Genomic DNA, 19,592 nt, shown 5'->3' with positions numbered 1-19,592 from the left:
CAGTCATCTGGTTATTTTTCCCATGAAATATAAAATATAATCCTTCTGAAACACTAATTAACTTTCTGACGCACTTATGTTTCATACCGACGCTTCTGGGTCAAAGATTAGTCTCTTAGGACTATTAAATTATCATTTTCCTCCAAAATCTTTAAGGTAGATGGATATAAATAGATAGATACTTGTTAATTAATCAAGACTTGAAGTTATTTATAGTTTGTAACCCAATTCATTTAAATATGTTCCTTAAATTAGTGTTATTACTAATCTTTACAAAAATGTATAAAATAACTTATTCAAGTAATATTTTTGACATTATTTTTAAAAGTAACCCTTTACCTCTATACTCCTCTCTAATCTAATAAATTCTGTATTAAATGATATAAAATGATGTAAAAATTCAAGTAAACAACATTCAGTCTATGCTTCTATTGAAATTTAAAATAACTCTTTTAAGTAATTTTATTATTTTAAAAAACGAAAATAACTTATAAAAGTAACTAAAAAAATTTACTTGTTTAAGTAATGCCCCTGACTGTTCCTAGAGATCTGTTTTCTTAAACTAAAATTATTGTCCGGAAATAAGTGTATTCGGACGACAATGACGTGATACCAATATACGACCCTCAAAAATGTTTGCGGTCGTATAAAATCCTTGCACGGAAAATAAACATCGTTAAAAAAATGATGCTGGAGAAATGAAATCGTAAATTTTGACGAAAAAAGTACTAGAAGTTATTGCTCAGCCATTCTTAAAGATCATAGGTATTTTAAAAATACATAGAGACAGGACAATCTTTTTAGCCCTCCCCTTAAATGGTTGTCACCAAAATAGGAAAGCAGTTATCCACTTATGTAATCTTGTGTTACAAAACTTGAGTGCTATATTTTGTACTTATCATCTCAAGCTAGGTCAAAGCAGATTAAAATACTTGTATTTTTCTTATTCAGTACTAGGTACTATTATTTCAGTGTGAGAAACAAAATATGTCTGTGTTCTGGGCCTATCTTGAACCAAAATACTTGCCTATTAGCCAATAATCTATCATACTTTAAAACCTCAATAAAGGACCACCAGATGGAAGGATTGACAGACCAAAAAACATTATTACCCACTACTTTTGTAGGAGGCATTATATAGGTTGCTTTGAATGTGATGTACATATTTAGTCTGGTCACCAGGTTTGGAACTTACAATCCATGGTTGCTACAAGTGGAGCAGGATCTGCTTATCCTTCCAATGTACCTGAAATTACCACATGTTTTTGTAGTGTTTTTGTTGCTCCGTCTTAGTTTTTATGTCAAGTTTTGTATACTGTTGTTTGTCTTTTGATTGATTTTTGCCATTAACATTCTCAGTTTGTTTTTTGATTTTTGCCATTAACATTCTCAGTTTGTTTTTTGATTTTTGCCATTAACATTCTCAGTTTGTTTTTTGATTTTTGCCATTAACATTGTCAGTTTGTTTTTTGATTTTTGCCATTAACATTCTCAGTTTGTTTTTTGATTTTTGCCATTAACATTGTCAGTTTGTTTTACGACCTTTGGTATCTTTCTCCTGACGTTTCAAAAAATGATAAAACTTTTTTGCTAACACATTCTGTCCATTTTCAAAGATTGCAGGACATTTTTGAGCACTACTAGAATGAATTGAAGAATGCACTAACTTTCCAATTTTATTTGAAAAAGTAAATTACTAATTTTGAAAACTGCACAGAAATAAATAAAGATTATTAACTGTACAAAAATTCAAACAAAAATTATGTTTGAAATAAAAACCCAATCAGTGTTTAGTCTTTCTAAATAGTAACTTTATGAACTGTAACTGTAAAACACCATAGATTTTAACCTATCCTTACTGGTATTTTTTGTTTCATGGAAAGAATTTAATGATAAAAGCAAGTGAACAAAATTTTATGATGCAATATCAATGTTTATATATTTTAAATTAAGAACATTACTTACTAGTAACAAACTTTATTAGCAAAATCAATAACTATGTTTATTCTATAAAATATTCCTTATGTTTCTTATATTAGAAATCTAATATCAAAGCTTAAATCATTATAAAACAAATATTCATAATACACAACATTACTTTATGCCAAAGACACTACTCCTAGCAAGTAGTATTCACTAAAAAAAAAATCTAAATTAATGTGTTTAGAGTCAAAGCAAATTAAGGGACACTTCTCCTAGCTAGTGAAATAGTTATTAAAAATAAAACTCTGACCTGACAATTTGACAGTTAAAGCAAATAAAGAGACACTTCTCCTAGCTATAGAAATAGTTAAACAAAATTGGGACCTGACAATTTTGGAGTCAAAGCAAATCAAAGCAAAAACTTTATTGAATAGCCTACAAAATAGCAATAGGAAACAATATCACATGTTATGGCACAATTAAGATGTTCAAACTACTCTCAAGATTATGAACAGCAATAACTAGATTTTTCTAGGAAGTCTGAACCAATGAAAAGTAACCTCCTACAATTCCACACCTCATTTGAATGGAATACATCAGACAATTTCGTAACAAAATGTTTGAAAATTCATCATGCTGATTGATTTATCCTTTAATTTTTTTTATTAAGTATGTAGATTTTTTAACATATAAATAAGCAACAGGATTTCATACTTAACAATGAGGATGGAAAAGTTAATATACCAGGCAACATAATAAATATTTTGTATAAATAACAAATAAAATCTTCATAACATTATGCACGGTTTGACAAATAAATGCTGAAAAGTTCTATCAAGTATTTTGCAGCTTAAAAAGCACATCTCATGAGATTAAAATCTAATTTAAAAACCTAATTGCATTACAGAAGTTATTGTGTAGCATTTACAATTTGAACAAAGTCTGGTTTAAGAGAGGCTCCACCCACTAATGATCCATCTATATCTGCCTGTCCTCCTAATTCTTTACAGTTGGCTCCTGATACTGAACCTACAAAAAAAAATAAAAAATCTGAAAATGCCGGACTATGTATAAATGTATGATATCTTTGTTTATAAGTTTATTTGATTGATTTTAACCCCCTACATAGATCTGCATAGTCCCTCATGTCATAACTTTTATGTTTTTCATTATTTGTAATGCTAGTGGTAGATCTAAGATAATAATTCTTATAGACTTCAGATGACTTTTATTAAGAGCATATATTGTATAACCTTTATTTTTGTTGAAGACTTTCTGTTGCTCTTTACATATTTTTATATAGGTATGTCATAAGTGGGAATTGGAAATTGCTTGATATCAACCAGAGTTATTTAATTTTGATATATATAATAATAATAATCTTATATAATAATCTTTAAAAAGCCCTCACTGACCTAACAAATGGAATTATCTCAATATGGTTTCATGAAGCTGAAAAAGCAAATCAAATTGACATACTTTTTTGTCACTTTTTCAATTCGCACTAAAGCAAATCAAATTCTAAGAGAATAGTTATTATTATAGTTGACATTATTTTCTTTTCAATTCAGTCAGCCCTTTAAAGCTAGCTGTTCCATGTCTGCCAAGGCTCTGTGTTTAAGGTCCTACTTTGACCTACACTATAATCATGATTATAATGGTTTACTTTTTACAAATTATAACTTGGATGGAGAGTTGTCTCATTGCATTAGCACTCATATCACATCTACTTATAGATATCTATATATACTGCAGCTGTGCTATTTGAGCAGTCAAATTGCATTGACTGTATATTTATTTGTGATATACAGTCACTGACCGTATATCACCTTGTTTATGACGTTGACAATGCATTTCCGTAGAGTTTTACTTATGACGTCAATAAAACATACAGGTTCGCGGCAATTTTACGTTGTCCGCTCACAATAAAAGAATGACGTTTTTTACCCTAAATACTTCATTTTGAACAGTTATAAGAGTTGCAGTATATAAAGAATAACCATACATTGTCTCAAAATATCAATCTGTTATTTGTACTCGGCTCGAAACAGGTAGAAATGCTCGGCACAGCCTCGCTTTTTACCTGTTTCTAAGCCTTGTACAAATAACATTGATATTTCGAGACAATGTATGGTTATTCTATATATAATACATTTAATTCCACTTAGTTGGCATACCTCCATAAATTATTCTAAGACTATTTGCTACAGGTTCAGAGACTTTCTTTGCTATCCATGCCCTGAGTTTCTGGTGGACCTCCTGGGCCTGTGCTGGGGTGGCTGTTTTCCCTGTACCAATGGCCCACACTGGTTCATAAGCTACCACTACATTGGCCCACTGGTCTGCTGCTACATTGTCTGAAAATGGTAAATTTGAGATGGAGTTTTATTTCCCTTGGCAATCAAGCTGGAGGTGAGGCTGGTTTCAATATAACATAATTTAATTATTTTCCTTTTTTTTTTATATTTACCAAATAACAAGAATGTATCCATATATATAGTACATGGATGCCCTACTTGCACTTTCATTTTTATGTTCAGTGGACCGTGAAATTGGGGTAAAAACTCTAATTTGGAAAATTAGACAGATCATACCATAGGGAACATGTGTACTAAGTTTCAAGCTGATTGGACTTTAATTTCATCAATAACTACCTTGATCAAAAACTTTAACCAGAAGCGATACGAACAGATAAATGGATGGACAAACAAAGGGATGCATAGACCAAAAAAACAAACCATAATGCCCCTAATATGGATAAGTGGACTGAAAATAACATATAACACCGACCATTATTTTTTAGGGAGAATCCTAACCTGATAATTTTAAACATGAGGAATTGAGAACAAGAGAATCAAGAGAATCAAGCAACATATTTTACTATGTAGAAAAAGCATCAATGGACTAAGAATAAGAGAACGTATTGCCAGATATACATACCAACTATTGCCTGCATTTGTCTATACACCACCTCTTCTGTTTTGCCTCCTTCTCTTTCTTCTATTTTTTCACCAATACAAGCTATTACTTTTACACCTTGGCTTAAAGCATATTTTACTTTTTCTCCAATCAGCTGAAATCATAAATCAGTCATCTTTATGTAAACTAAAACAAGAATGTGTCTGTAGACACAAATGCTCCCCGCTCAAACTTACTTTAATGTTAATTCAGAAATTATTGCGTGCATTTATTATTCCGAATTTGTTATTTAAGACTTAAATGCAATTTTAATTTTTGCGATAGGGAGAAAAATCAAGATTTCATAATAATTCATATAAATAATTTCAAATTTGAGTTTTAATTTTTGCAATAATAACTGTCGCATATTTGTAATAATAAAAATATTGCATTAATTTCTGAATTTACAGTACTTAATATATATATTTGAGATAATTTGTTAACACTACTTGACTCTCCGTACAGTGACCTATAGTTGTTAATTTCTGTGTCATTTTGGTCTCATTGGCAATGATACCACATCTTCTTTTTTATATCTTATAAAACCTGTATCATATATTTTTCAATCCTGCCAGTTAGATCCCACTTATTTCCCTCCCCCCCCCCCAAAAAAAAAGTGAAGACATTAAAAAAAGAAGACAGAAGACCATTCACTCACCTGATCGCTTTCTCCAAAAACATTTCTTCTTTCTGAATGACCTAGTATCACCCATTCACATCCAATATCTTTAATCATATTTGCACTAAAATAAACGGATATGTTATAATATATAGGGTTATTGCATGAATATTGGGGAATATTGTCCCAAGTAGAATTTTATATTGCACTAGTACAATAAATCTTTTTATTGTATAGCAATGTAATATTTCCCACAGAAAGTAACCAAAAGTTAGCGTGCAATAAATTCCAATATTGCACTAGTGCAATAAATCTTCAAAATTCATGACGTCATCAACGACAAAATCTCAGTTTACACCAGTTTTTACTTTCAAATATTATATTGCTATACAATAAAATTGTTATTGCATGAATATTGGGGAATATTGTCCCTCATAGAACATATATTGCACTCGCAAGCTCGTGCAATATAAAATTCTACTAGGGACAATATTCCCCTAATATTCATGCAATACGTAACCAATTTAATATTTGAAAGTAAAAATTGTTTTAAACTATGATTTTGTTGTTGATCATGTTGATGACGTCATGAATTTTGAAGACAATATATTGCACTTGTGCAATATATTGGAATTTATTGCACGCTAACTTTTAGTTACCTTCTGTGGGAAATATTATATTGCTATGCAATAATAACCTTTATTGTTCATCATGTTCATGTCATATAAACAAATTAGAAATGTTTGTGAGAAAAACATATATATATATTGGACTGCGATTGTTGCTATAGGAAAAACATCCCAAAAATTTCTGAATTATATTATAACTGTAAATACAGAAATAATTGCATGGTTTGTATTATTATAATGTGTATCCCAATAACTTGGATTTAAAAATCTGATATATTAAAATATAATGGCTTGCATCTTTGTCCATTCTTAATAAATGCCCATTAGACATGTCAGAGGAAGAAGGTAGAAAACATGACTTTTGTTTTTTTAAACGACAGTGAAAATACGTGAATAATAAGGGAGATAAATCAAATCTTTCCCCATGACAGGCACCAAAGAGAAGCACAGAAATGACAGAGGGGGGATCTGGGACCAAATATCTACACCTATATCTAGGACATTACTTTAACATGTGTAAGGAAGCAAACAATGACTTCAATGGGGGGTTATGGTTTTTTGTCAAGACTCAAATTTTTGTAAAAAGTTTTTCAACGCTATAACATCAAATAACTTTTTTCATAATTAGCATTAGGATTCAGAAATTTTTCATTGTTTTTTCCCTATCTGCTTGATTAAATTTTGGAACAGCATATTTTTTAGTTAATGGTCATTCCCTAACTTATTGAGCAATATTAACACCTTATATCCCCAGTAAAGGCTCCTTTTTCTACTTTGTAACAGTTCTGTCCAGCAACTCCTATCTTTTGGTCAAGTTTCCCTCGTACATACTCCATGTAAATGGCTGGAGGAGAAACTACAACCTCTGAAAAGGAATTAAAAATATTAAATATTGTGAAAGAAAATATACATGGAGGGTGTACAAATTTTTCACTGAATTAAATTTTTGTGAGAAAAATATCTTGTCACATGGTCTGTTGGTACATTTTTTTTTAAGTGTTCTTGTTTTCAAGAAGGTTGTGTTTAATCCTGGCCTGGTCAAATTAAAGTTGAAAATTTGAATAAAAAAGTTCCCTCTTATAAGCATATGGCAACGTTCTGGTCAGCTCAAAGTCAGAATAAAATTTTGGATAGTGTGACATAAAATTGAGAATGGAAATGAGGAATGTGCCAAAGAGACAACAACTCGACCATAGAAAAAAAAACAACAGCAGAAGGTCACCAACAGGTCTTCAATGTAGCGAGAAATTCCCGCACCCGGAGGCGTCCTTCAGCTGGCCCCTAAACAAAGATATACTAGTTCAGTGATAATGAACGCCATACTAATTTCCAAATTGTACATGTCCACACTATTAAATAGTGAAATAGAATAATGGCAATTTAGCTCAGTGTGTCCCTCAACATACTCAAGAACCCAGTTTCTCACTAAGGCCAAAAAAAATAATACATGTGATTCCGCTGACCCTACCTACCCTAACATTTTTTATGCCATTTTGGAATAAGCACAGTAAAAGCCAGACTGTTTCCCTAGTAGTAACCAGATGTATATGGTTTTAATTTGTAAATAATAATTACTGTACTTTAATGCTGGTTTTGATAATTGAGGAGGGAAGGCCTCATGATTTTACAAGCAAGAGTCATTTTACACTCAAGAAGAGTCCTACTCTGTATTGAAAGAAGAAGAACAAAAAATGTTTGTAAAATAAAATGATATTACCTACCTACCCTATTTTATTTCAGCACGTTAGCGGAAACAAAAGTCACGTGTAAAGAAAAAATCTCTGTGTAGTTATATTGGACATGTATCTATTTTTAAAAAATGACTGAACTTAATTATTTGTGGTGATTAGGAAAGTAGAGGAACATAGAATAAATGTTTAAAAACTATGGAGCTATTGAATGTGTTCAAAGTATTAAATTTTCAAAGAACTTATTGTGTTAAAAAGGGGATATTTTACCACAAGGAGCCGCATCACAAAAGGATGTTCAGGGTTTGCTAATTTACGGAAAAAGTAATCTCACTTCGTACCCCGAAAATTTAACCACATATGTGAAAATGTCAAAGCTTCGAAACGAGCTATCATACATGTCCAAGTTTACGATATGGACTGAGCTACAGGAAAAAACGTTACCATTACCGCCTATGTAAAAACAATTAAAGATATTGAGCCATGTACAACAATCACTTCGGTATTTTTTCTCTATGACATCAAAATTTGGGTTTTGGTATAATTTGGCTGTCAGATTATTGGGTTGTCACACTAATGGCAGTCAGAATAATGGCATGTGATCAGGTGATGAACATATTTGATGTGAGCACCTGTCCAACTTTTCAGCAAATTCTTTTGAACAGGTTCAGGACAAATCAAAGTAGATCAAAGTAAGGAGTTAATTTGAAATTTTGGTCAAATGAAAATATTCCCGTCCTCAATGTGCACGAATTTGTACTTGGAACCTAAACAGCAATCCATCATCAGCATCAGTGACCGTCACCCCCCTTTTTTGTTTTCTTGTGGAATTTTATCACCTGTATTTGGATCTAATGGTCCTGCGTTAAGAAACTGTATAATTCCATCAATGCTGGCTTTATTGCCATTCATTTTCCAATTTCCTCCAACAAAAAACTTCCTTTGAGATGCCATGGTTGGTGAAAAGTAAGAACGTTTGACTGTTAGCTCGACCGGCCTTGGAGAATACGACCTTGAAGGAAGTGAACAGGACGATCTTCAGTGCGCTTTGTTAAAGGGAGAGAAATGGTAAAACTTCAAGCATTTTAGAATTCTATCCCATCATGCAATTTCCCGCGAAATTTATATAACCTGGCATGTTTACAATATAATATTTTGGTTAAAGAATAACTGGGAAGATTTGATCATTTCTGTCTTGTAAATCTTCGTTTGGTAGGTTACACGGAATCAAGCTATATTATATATATCTAAATTTTCAGTTTTACCATTGCTTAATTCCAAATTGAATGGTAATTAAAACATGGAAAGGTGTCATGATCATTGAGGGTGGTAAAAGGGGGGGAACAAGTATTGTTATAAGACATAATATCACGTTGGACGTGAAATAATTTCTGTAATGTACGTTGCACAAAAAATAAATACTTTTATTTGAACCTTTTGTGACTGAGTCACTGTCTTCTTGTATATATTAACTCTTTGTTTTACTTGATATTCCCGATTTAGACAGTATACACATTTATGATGTAATTGGTTAACGGCTTTTAAAAAAGTATTTCTTGACGATCCTTGCCAAGTGTTTGAATTTTATTTGAAAAATACCGAGCACGCAAAATAAGACTTTGAAAATCACGATGCACGTAAAATTAAATAAGCAGAACACGTTGAACGAGGCACCCCTCATGCACGACTCAACGACAAATAAAAAAGTAAAAACATGTTGAACGTCAAATAAAATACGGCGATCACGTTGCACGAAAATAACCCTTTACCACCCTCATCATTGGCAAATGTTGTCACATCTCATAGGCGGATCCAAGGGGGGGGGGGGGGGGCAGGCCCCCCCTTTTGTGGGAAAAATTTGGTTGATTATATAGGGAATCATTGAAGCATGACTGGAGCAGGCCCCCCCTTAGGAAAAGTTCTGGATCCGCCACTGCATCTCTTATCATTATGTGTTTAAAGATCAGTTTTTGGCTTACATTTATAAAAAAATAAGACAGTTAGAGTTCAGGCACTTGTTTCTATCCATTGGCAGACCCACTAACAATGTATATTTAACTTGTTTCTATCCATTGGAAGACCCACTATGAACGTAAATATAAGTTGATAGTGGGTCTTCCAATTTATAGAAACAATTAAGTGCCTGTGAGTTAAGAGAAAAATCATGATCAGAAGCAAGGTCAATGTCTATATCTCCTTTTTTCAGGAAACAACATATTTTCTCCTTCTTTTAGCCTTAATTGTTCAGTAGCAAATGAGTAGTTGGGATTCAGTTCCCATCTGGCTGTCTCAGAAACCCAGGTTCGAAGACTTTCAGAAAAGAGCGACCATTTTTAGAAAAGAACCAAAAAGGAAATCAACTTTATTTTGTAACCAAAGGAAATTAGCAAATTGCAAATCATTGAAAACCTTATTCTGTGAGCATGGTGAGAGGACTAAATTTAAAATTCATGTGAAAAATTTCAGGTAGGGTCGGATGCCTATCTAATAGAAAAGAAAAATAGAAAAGAATTTTTTTATTCACTTATTAAGGACCCCTTGGAGGGCATACAGCATTACTGTTACAATCAATAATATCATAAACAATAAAATATTCAATACACAGGCAAAAGATATATAACATGAGTTACTGTAAATTCAGAAATTATTGCGTGCATTTATTATTGCGATATGCCGACCACAGGCAAAAATGCGAGGTTTAATTATTGCGACTTGCCGATTAAAAAAAAAATTTTTTTATGCTGAACATTATTGTAAATCACAGATGTTCACATGTCTTTTCGCAAAGTAAAGCTTTGTTCAAATCTATGCATTTAGTTACCTTCCGTATGTTTTCTGTGATTGAATACACAATTCTTAACTGATGTAACTTGTAAAGGGGATCTAGAAACTAAGATGCATTACTAGAACTTATGTGTTGTGCATGCCGACTTTGGGGATCTAGAAACTTAATTGAACATCGACCACGTGCAGAAGATTAGTGTAGAACGAGGCCCGGCTTGGGTAATTATAGGATATTTTTAACTTCAAAAGAAAATAAATTACAATATTAAAAGTTGATAATCGCAATCACCCGTAGTAAATTTGAACTTGTGCTCAATGAACAATAGTAGCTTGTGCTTTATGAACAATATTATCTTCTGATGATCTTTGTTATTTTGTTATTTATTATTTATTTATTGTAATAAATTGTATTATATAACTTGTTTTTATTTCTAAGTTTCAAAAGGTTTACTTATACTGAAAATACACATGCTCCACTGAACAATTACAAACAATATTAACAAAATAAAATAACATCGTAATTTGTCACTTTATATAATAATCGAACAGCATTCAAAAGTAATTACTAGTACTAGTATCCCATTCATAAAAGTTCCCGGCAATATTGTTCAATCATAAACATATTACAGACACATTACCAATTAAAAGTCGAAGTGTTATAAAAATGTCACCTGGCTTCACTGATTACACAGATTAGCGGAAATAAGTTGTAAAAACATATTACCCTTAAATGCCCCAGGTGAAAGGTTAAACACATCACACCACTGAACAAAGGGAGATAAATCAATCACAAATTGACATTGGAAAAATGAAAGTAAGAATGCGAGGTTTAATTATTGCGATCGTCCGACGCTCGCATTATTCGCATTAATAAAAATCTCGCAATAATTTCTGAATTTACAGTATAAAAAAAAATATAAAATCAAATACTTCAGGAAACACGCAACAAAATAATAGTAATATACTATAATTCAAGTTGACATTGACTAATGTGCTCCAGGTTTAGAAGGGTATTTTCCCATAAAAAGAAATACAAGAAGATAAGTAGTTAGTTCTGACAAATATATATACACATATAGTATCATAGTCCCAGCTAATAATGATGTATTTGTTTTTTAATTAATCTTCTTTTATTCCCATCTAGCCCTTTGTTTTATACGAAATAAAAAATTGAAATTAAACAAGAATATTATAAAGTTTGGCATGGTTTACATGTAAAAAAAAATGTAGCAGGACTTGAAATCTTAGTTCAATATTTTTATAATTCTATTTTCTAAAAAAAAGAAATGACACCGTGTTTTTTTCTTCAAAAATATTTAAATGCCTTCAAATATATATATGTATCCTCTTTTTGGTTCTTTCAGTCCTTTTCGGTTCTTTTCCAGTCAGGGGTGCTACTTAAACAAGTTATTTTATTATCACCTATTTCAGTGATTTTTTATATTCAGTTATCAGTCATAGCTCAGACATAAATAAGTCTGAATCTGCTTTTGACTCCTACATGTAAAGGTCTAAATTTTTAAGTTTTAGGATTTGTCTCCCTTTAATGCAAGACAAAATACGACTTTAATAAGTCAAATATTGTTAAGCAAGAAATAATTGACCAGAATAAAAAATTTGCAAATATTGACTCCTACAAGTCGATAAGTTATCAAAATTGGTAAACTTCAAGACCCACTCATATTTTTAAAAAGGTCATGCCTCTAAATCAAATAAGGACAACATTGGAAGACAATGCTTTATCTTCTAAAGAAAAATATGAGTCTAAAAAATTGGATATAATGTTAATTATCTTTACAATGCAACCACCTGGAACCACACTTAAAGAGTTAAAACATCTGTGTTTAGTAAGGATGTTCAATTAGATAATAAAATATAGATAGCTCAAGTCATTGTGAACTCTCAGACAAGTTTTTGCCATCATAGGTGGTGTACTTTAGCCACCAAGTAAAATTAAGTTTTTTCATCAACATAAATAGACCTAAACAAGTCTGTCATTTTCTGACTAAGATAAGTCTAAAATTGAAAACACATTTTATAATAAATACATGTTTTGACTTCTTTAAGTCAAAAACAAAAATAGACTTGTTTATGTCTGAGCTCTGACTGGTTATGTCCTATTTAAGTGATTTTTGGTGTTTTCTTTGTTCTTCAAATGCTAGTTTTATTGATTTCCATCTTTTCACAGACTTTTCTATAATTTTGCTACACAAATCAATTATCCCTTTATCTTTGGATATCAATTTCACCAGTGCGCTTGGGCAGTAAGTGCTTGGACAGTAAGTTAGTGCGCTAAAGCTTTTAAAAGTACCCTCGGGAATTGTTCTGTAATAAAATATTCATTAACTACTCTTACTATCAGACAAAGGTCAACAATATAAGGTGACCTGATTGGTTTTCTTTAGAATTAGAATGATTTATTTTAAGGTTATGACCTGATTTACAAATTATTCCAGTTTTTGCATATTCAAATAAACTAAAAACTGGCAGGCTTATCAAGCAAATGACAATTTCTGCATGTACATAGTTGTTTTTTTTTATGGAATTCTGGTCTTTCTACTAATAAAAAAATCAAGCTTGTGGGAAAAATATCCAAAAAATGTTACAAACACTCATTGAAGTGATTAAATTTTAACTTCTCAAATTACTTGTTAGGGATTTTGAAAAGTTTGTGCAAAAATTTTTAATATTTCACAGCCAAAATCACTCAAAGAAGAATTTTGAAATCACTTGTTTAAGTACCACCCCTGACTGTTTTCTGTAAATCTTCGCTCTTCTCTGTAAGTCGTTGGACTACAGAAACCCTTATCTATACAAAATAAGTCGAAAATGATTTGCTGCCTAGCACACCTCTAACTATCAGCATCATGCAGAACACCTTTAAATAAACAATGAGACAGGATACTTACATTGTAGTCAGCCTTTATATAGTAGTTGACCTAGGGAAGTATGGACTCCTTTTATTAAAGGCCAGTCCAGTGGTGGATACAGAACTTTTCATAAGGAGGACCCACTCCAGTCATGCTTCAGTGATTTCCTATATAATCAACCAAATTATTCCTATGAAAGGTGGGTTGAGAGAGGGATCTCCCTCTTTGAAGGTTTCAGAGGTTGTCAGGTATGCTCCATTTGAACATATTTAATCTATATATGCAGGTTCATATTTATTTATTTAAATAAGGAGAATGTGATTGTTTATTTGTTGTTTTGTTTTAGTCAAGGTAGAAAATGCCAGAAAAAGTTTCAAAGAAAAGGAAGACAAAAGTAGAAAATGAAGAAAAGAAAGAGACATACAGTAAGAGACTGAGGAAAAGAATGATGAAGACAAAGGAGGAAGATACATTGGAAGACACTCCGTTCCATGGCAGTAACCATGGCAATGGTGACAATGACAAGATAGATCCAATTGATCAACCGTTAGATATCAATGACCGAATAGGTAGTCATGGTGATAAAGAGACAGTTGACAAAGCTTTGCCTCAGTTTAAATGTGAACCAATATTACATGGATTCACTCCCTTGGCCTATAGAAGTCAGAACTTGGTGCATTTTCTGCAGCAGTATACTTCTGGTCAGAAAAGAACTGTAAAGTTAAAACAGGTGAAATTAAAGTATACAGAATATTGTTTTTCCATAATTGCGGTAAACCTAAATAATTATAAGCAAGCATGGGCATCATCTGAATGATCTGTTTCCAATATTTATTTAATTTTCACAAGGAAATTTGGGATAAAAAAATAATACATGTGTTTCTGCTAGCATGCTGAAAAAATAGGGTAGGTAAATAGGCAATGTTATTTTATTTTCAAACATTCTTCAGCTGGTTATTACTAGGGAATCAGTCTGACTTTATCAGTGCTTATTGTAAAATGGCATAAAAAGAGTTAGGGTTAGCACTAAAAATTAAGGGAGGTAGCCAAAAAATGTATTTCATTTTTGGTCATAACATTCACATGTATGCATCCCATGCATGGATATGTATAGGAAATTAAAGGACTGTATATTTATTTTTTAGAGTTTGTCGAGCACAGTGGTCAACATGATATCAGACTTACAGCTTTGTAGAAATGCCAGTCCATTTGATCGCAGAGTGACCACAATGGAATGGCATCCGACTAACCCAAATATCCTGGCAGTGGGGTCTAAAGGAGGAGATATTATGTTGTGGGATACGGCTAATGTTAATAATGATAAGATGATTCAAGGGGTAAGATTTGCAACGATGGATTTATGTTTTCCATTGAATTGAGGTGTGGGCATTGTGGATAGTAAATTCTGTATACAATTCTACCATGTTTACGAGAAATGTTTTTGTTGTACACTTAAATTTGCAGTTCACCTTTATGAACACAATCCACGAAAATACACTAATAGTTACCAGTCAGAGCTCTGACATAAACAAGTCAGAATAAAATGACTTCTTCAAGTCAGAAAATGTTTTGAAATTCTGACCTGTACGGGTCAATTTTTGTTTTGCATAGTTTTCCATCAAGTCCGTAAAACCAGAAGATATTTTGAATTTGCCGCTGATCTAAGACACATACGATCACGTGGTTTTTTGCGTGAGATCACGTGTTTGAAAGTCGTTGTTTTGGGAGTTTCTCGAATGAGAAGTTATTGAAAATATAGTGATTATTTACGTTTTTTTAGTGAAAATCTAGGTCAATGTAGTCATTTTCAGAGGGTAATACATATTACCTCCGTATTTTCATGGCCATTTTAATATTTTTTGTGTGTGAAGAAGGTCTTTGCAAGTGATTTTGTTGCTGTTTCATGAAGGCGCGTGACCTGTAAATACGGACGCGTGGCCTTTGAGATGACCTGGTGTCTGACAATTCTGACTTGTTCAGGTCAGAAAATGTAGTTATGATAATGAACTGTTATTTTCGGGAGACAACTCGTGTTGTCTTAAACAGTATTAACATTAATAACCAGTCAGTGCAATTTTAAAAGTAAAATTATTGCTTCGAGCTGAACATCATCACATGATTTTTCTATTTTTAAACTCAATCATAAATTGACTTTTTAACCTTTCCGAGTTTGCGGCTTATAAATATATTTGTTTTTTCGTTTCTCCCAATCAGAAAAAACGATCTTTTGAATATTGATATTAATGAAAATGAAATGAAATCGGAATAATTTTAATAAAGGAAAAGGGAAGGAGTTTATTTTTTTATTTTTATTTTAAAAATGATTTTAACTTGAGAACATTATAAAGAGATTCACAAAACGGTTTTTTCAATTATGAACATGGAATATGATAATAAAAACAAATCAAATGAAATGTAGGGTAAGTCTCCAGGGATCACCCTACCCCTGTCATTTGACAATGTTGAACAGTCTAGATCCCTGCCCCCTAAACTCAATTTGTTCTCTGTAAAGTATAATGAAATATACCAGGCTAGTCTCTATGGGTCGCCCCACCCCTTGTCATTTGAGAATGATCTTATATCTTGAAAATGGTCGAGATCCCCATCTGTAAACCATATATATTCCTTTTTATAATGTCAAATTGATTTGAATGAAATATACTGGGCTAGTCTCTGGGTTTACCCCCTCCCCTGCCATTTGCGAATGTTCTTATATTTTGTAAACGGTCGAGATCCCCACCCCTAAACAATATATATTCTTGTATGGGAAAATAAAACAAACCCAATGTAATATAGGGGAAGTCCCTTGGGGGTGGGGGGGTGGGGGGGGGTTCATCCCTACTGTGTGAAAACGTGTAAATGGTCAAGATCCCCACCCCTGAACCATATATATTAGTGTAAGGGACAACAAGACAAATCAAATGAAATAAAGATAAAGTCCCTTGGGGTCACCCCACCCCCTCATGTTTGAAAACTTGTAAACGGTTGAGATCCCCACCCCTTAAGCCTATATATTATTATATGGGACAATACAACTAATCATATGAAATAAAGGGAAAGTCCATTGGGGTCATCCCCATCCCCCTTTTTGAAATGGTCTGGATCACCATCCCTAAACCATATAATATTCCTGTTCGTCATTTCAAGAAGATTTGAATGACATACAGGGTCAATCCCTAATTATATGGCATATATGTTTTCCTATGAAGTTACACATCTATAATTCTTACCCCAGATGCTTAGCCACATAAAGCATTAACCTTTTTTTTGAAATATAGATAGTCTTTGTTTCTACAGAAATGAGAAGAACATTGGAAGTCAGTATGTTCTGACTTATAAAAGTCTGAATGTTCTGACTTATGAAAGTCTGAATGTTCTGACTTTAATTTAATAAGGCCAGAAAGACTCAGAATGATCTGAAGATAATCATGATAATGACTTGTTTTTAATGTTTAGAGTATTTAAGAATATGAATGCTCTTGTCATGCTAGTACCATAAGAAACCCTGACAAGATTTTGTTCCCAAAAAAAATATATATTAAGAATAACAAGTGTACAATTGAACATAAATTACAAAGTTATAAATGTTGCTAAAAAATCTATTTAAAAAACACCCAATAGATAGTTGTAGTGAAAATATTATGTATTTATATGTACAACTTCTTGAAGGACAACAAAGTCACCAAACTTAGTCTGATTTTCTAAGTATTTTCTCCTCAACATTTTTTTAACAGAACATGATTTGACCTGTTTAAGTCAGTTTACAGAAAAAAAATCCGATCAAACTAGGTTTCTTTATCTTAGCCCCCCCCCCCTTTTTCTCCTTATCTGAATCTGCTACTGTTGGGATAATTAATTTTTTTTTAAGAAACAATTCAGTCAAATGGTTTTGAGAATAATGTTTTTTACAACCAAAAGTTCTATATGTTAACTTTACAGAAAAAAAAAGTCATGAAAATACAGAAATAAAATAAATTTTTAAGATATAAATTTGATGAAATTTGTTAAAAAAATACATTTGAATATAAAATATACCATATACATTTTTTTATAGTCCTCAATATTGTGACTTGAGGGGACCATATTTCATCATTCTTTTATCTGTTTTTTCATACATTTTAAAATCAATATGAAAATCCTAGACTTAAAAGTTGACATAAGTTTAGTTTTGACTAACTCTTTGAAGTCAGAACATGATTTGACCTGTTAAAGTCAGTTTACAGAAAAAAAATCCAATCAAACTAGGTTTCTTCATCTTAGCCCCCCTCTTCCCCTTTTTCCCTTATTTGAATCTGCTACTGTTGAGTTAAAAAAAAATTAAGAAACAATTCAGTCAAATGGTTTTTAGAATAATATTTTTTACAACCAAAAGTTCTATTTGTTAACTTAACAGAAAAAAAGTCATGAAAATACGGAAATAGAATAAATTTTTAAGATATTAATTTGATGAAATTTGTTAACAAAATACATTTGAATATAAAATATACCAAATACATTTTTGTATAGTCCTCATTATTGTGACTTAAGGGGACCTTATTTCATCAGTCTTTTATCTGGTTTCCCATACATTTTAAAATCAATATGAAAATCCTAGACTTAAAAGTTGAAATAAGTTTAGTTTTGACTGACTCTTTGAAGTCAGAACATGATTTGACCTGTTAAAGTCAGTTTACAGAGAAAATTAAATCCAATCAAAACTAGGTCTTCTTCTTCTAAGCCCCCCCATAGGCGGATCCAGGGGGGGGGCCCAGGCCCCCCCTTTCGTGGGAAAAATTTGGTTGATTATATAGGGAATCATTGAAGCATGACTGGAGTGGGCCCCCTCTTAGGTCAGTCAGCGGGCCCCCCCTTAGGAAAAGTTCTGGATCCGCCACTGCCCCCCCCCCCCCCCTCCTCCCCCTTTTTCCCTTATCTGAATCTGCTACTGTTGAGTTAATTAACTGATAGGTTTATTAGAAACAATTCAGCCAAATGGTTTAAAATAAGATATTTTACAACCAAAAGTTCCATGTGTTAACTTAACAGAAAAGAAAGGTCATGAAAATACAAAAATATAATAAAATTTAAAGATGATTTGATGAAATTTGTAAACAAAATTTATTTGAATATAAAATATACCAAACACATTTTTTTTTATAGTCCTCATTATTGTGACTTTATTATTGGGTGTCTTTTATCTGATTTTCCCATACATTCTTAAATGCATATGACAATGCCAGACTAAAAAGTTGTAATAATTAGCTAAAGTGAAGTTTTTGACTGACTCTTTGAAGTCAGAACATAATTTGACCAGTTTAAAACAAAATACATTAAAATATTGAATATGCAAAATAAACTTTTTTTATAGTCCTCATTATTGCGCCGTATGGGGACCTTATTTCCTCTGTCTTTTATCTGGCTTTTCCGTACATTTTTAAATCAATATGAAAAAACTAGACTTAAAGGTTGAATTAAGTTTAGTTGGGACTGACTCTTAGAAGTCAGAACACAATTTGACCTGTTAAAGTCAGTTGACAGAGAAAAAAAAATGTCCAATCAAAACTAAGTCTTCGTCCTTTCAGCCCCTTCATATCTGAATCTGCTACTGTTGGGTTAATTAATTCATATTTTTTTTTTAAGAAACAATTCAGTCAAATGGTTTTTATACGACCGCAAAATTTGAAAAAATTTTCGTCGTATATATTGCTATCACGTTGGCGTCGTCGTCGTCCGAATACTTTTAGTTTTCGCACTCTAACTTTAGTAAAAGTGAATAGAAATCTATGAAATTTTAACACAAGGTTTATGACCACAAAAGGAAGGTTGGGATTGATTTTGGGAGTTTTGGTCCCAACATTTTAGGAATTAGGGGCCAAAAAGGGCCCAAATAAGCATTTTCTTGGTTTTCGCACTATAACTTTAGTCTAAGTTAATAGAAATCTATGAAATTTTGACACAAGGTTAATGACCACAAAAGAAAGGTTGGGATTGATTTTGGGAGTTTTGGTTCCAACAGTTTAGGAATTAGGGGCCAAAAAAGGGCCCAAATAAGCATTATTCTTGGTTTTCGCACAATAACTTTAGTTTAAGTAAATAGAAATCAATGAAATTTAAACACAATGTTTATGACCACAAAAGGAAG

General features: G+C 32.0%; 2 protein-coding genes across 5 annotated transcripts in view; one reads left to right on the top strand and one right to left on the bottom strand.

Moving 5' to 3' along the window:
- Nucleotides 1–1,663: 1,663 nt before the first annotated feature.
- Nucleotides 1,664–8,869, bottom strand: LOC139501136 (triosephosphate isomerase-like). Its single transcript, XM_071290121.1, has 6 exons — nt 8,657–8,869; nt 6,871–6,994; nt 5,540–5,624; nt 4,864–4,996; nt 4,101–4,280; nt 1,664–2,952 (listed from the first exon to the last, which is right to left on the bottom strand). The coding sequence occupies exons 1-6, from the start codon at nt 8,769–8,771 to the stop codon at nt 2,834–2,836; spliced, it is 756 nt and encodes a 251-aa protein (XP_071146222.1). The 5' UTR covers nt 8,772–8,869; the 3' UTR covers nt 1,664–2,833.
- A 39-nt stretch (nt 8,870–8,908) lies between these two features.
- LOC139501135 (DNA damage-binding protein 2-like) overlaps nt 8,909–19,592 on the top strand; it is a 33,126-nt gene continuing 22,442 nt past the window's right edge. Inside the window, exons 1-3 of one of the 4 annotated variants that reach the window (XM_071290120.1) lie at nt 8,909–9,033; nt 13,827–14,201; nt 14,617–14,808. In XM_071290120.1, the coding sequence (XP_071146221.1) occupies nt 13,830–14,201; nt 14,617–14,808 (564 nt within the window). In that variant the 5' untranslated portion in view covers nt 8,909–9,033; nt 13,827–13,829. Of the gene's footprint in view, nt 9,034–13,817; nt 14,202–14,616; nt 14,809–19,592 lie in introns of all 4 variants that reach the window. The other 3 variants (XM_071290116.1, XM_071290119.1, XM_071290117.1) reach the window with 3 other exon arrangements.

The sequence above is a fragment of the Mytilus edulis genome, chromosome 13, assembly GCF_963676685.1.
Source record: "Mytilus edulis chromosome 13, xbMytEdul2.2, whole genome shotgun sequence".
Lineage (NCBI taxonomy): Eukaryota > Metazoa > Mollusca > Bivalvia > Mytilida > Mytilidae > Mytilus > Mytilus edulis.
Note: the sequence above shows the minus strand (reverse complement) of the source record. Positions and strands in the feature narration are given on the sequence as shown.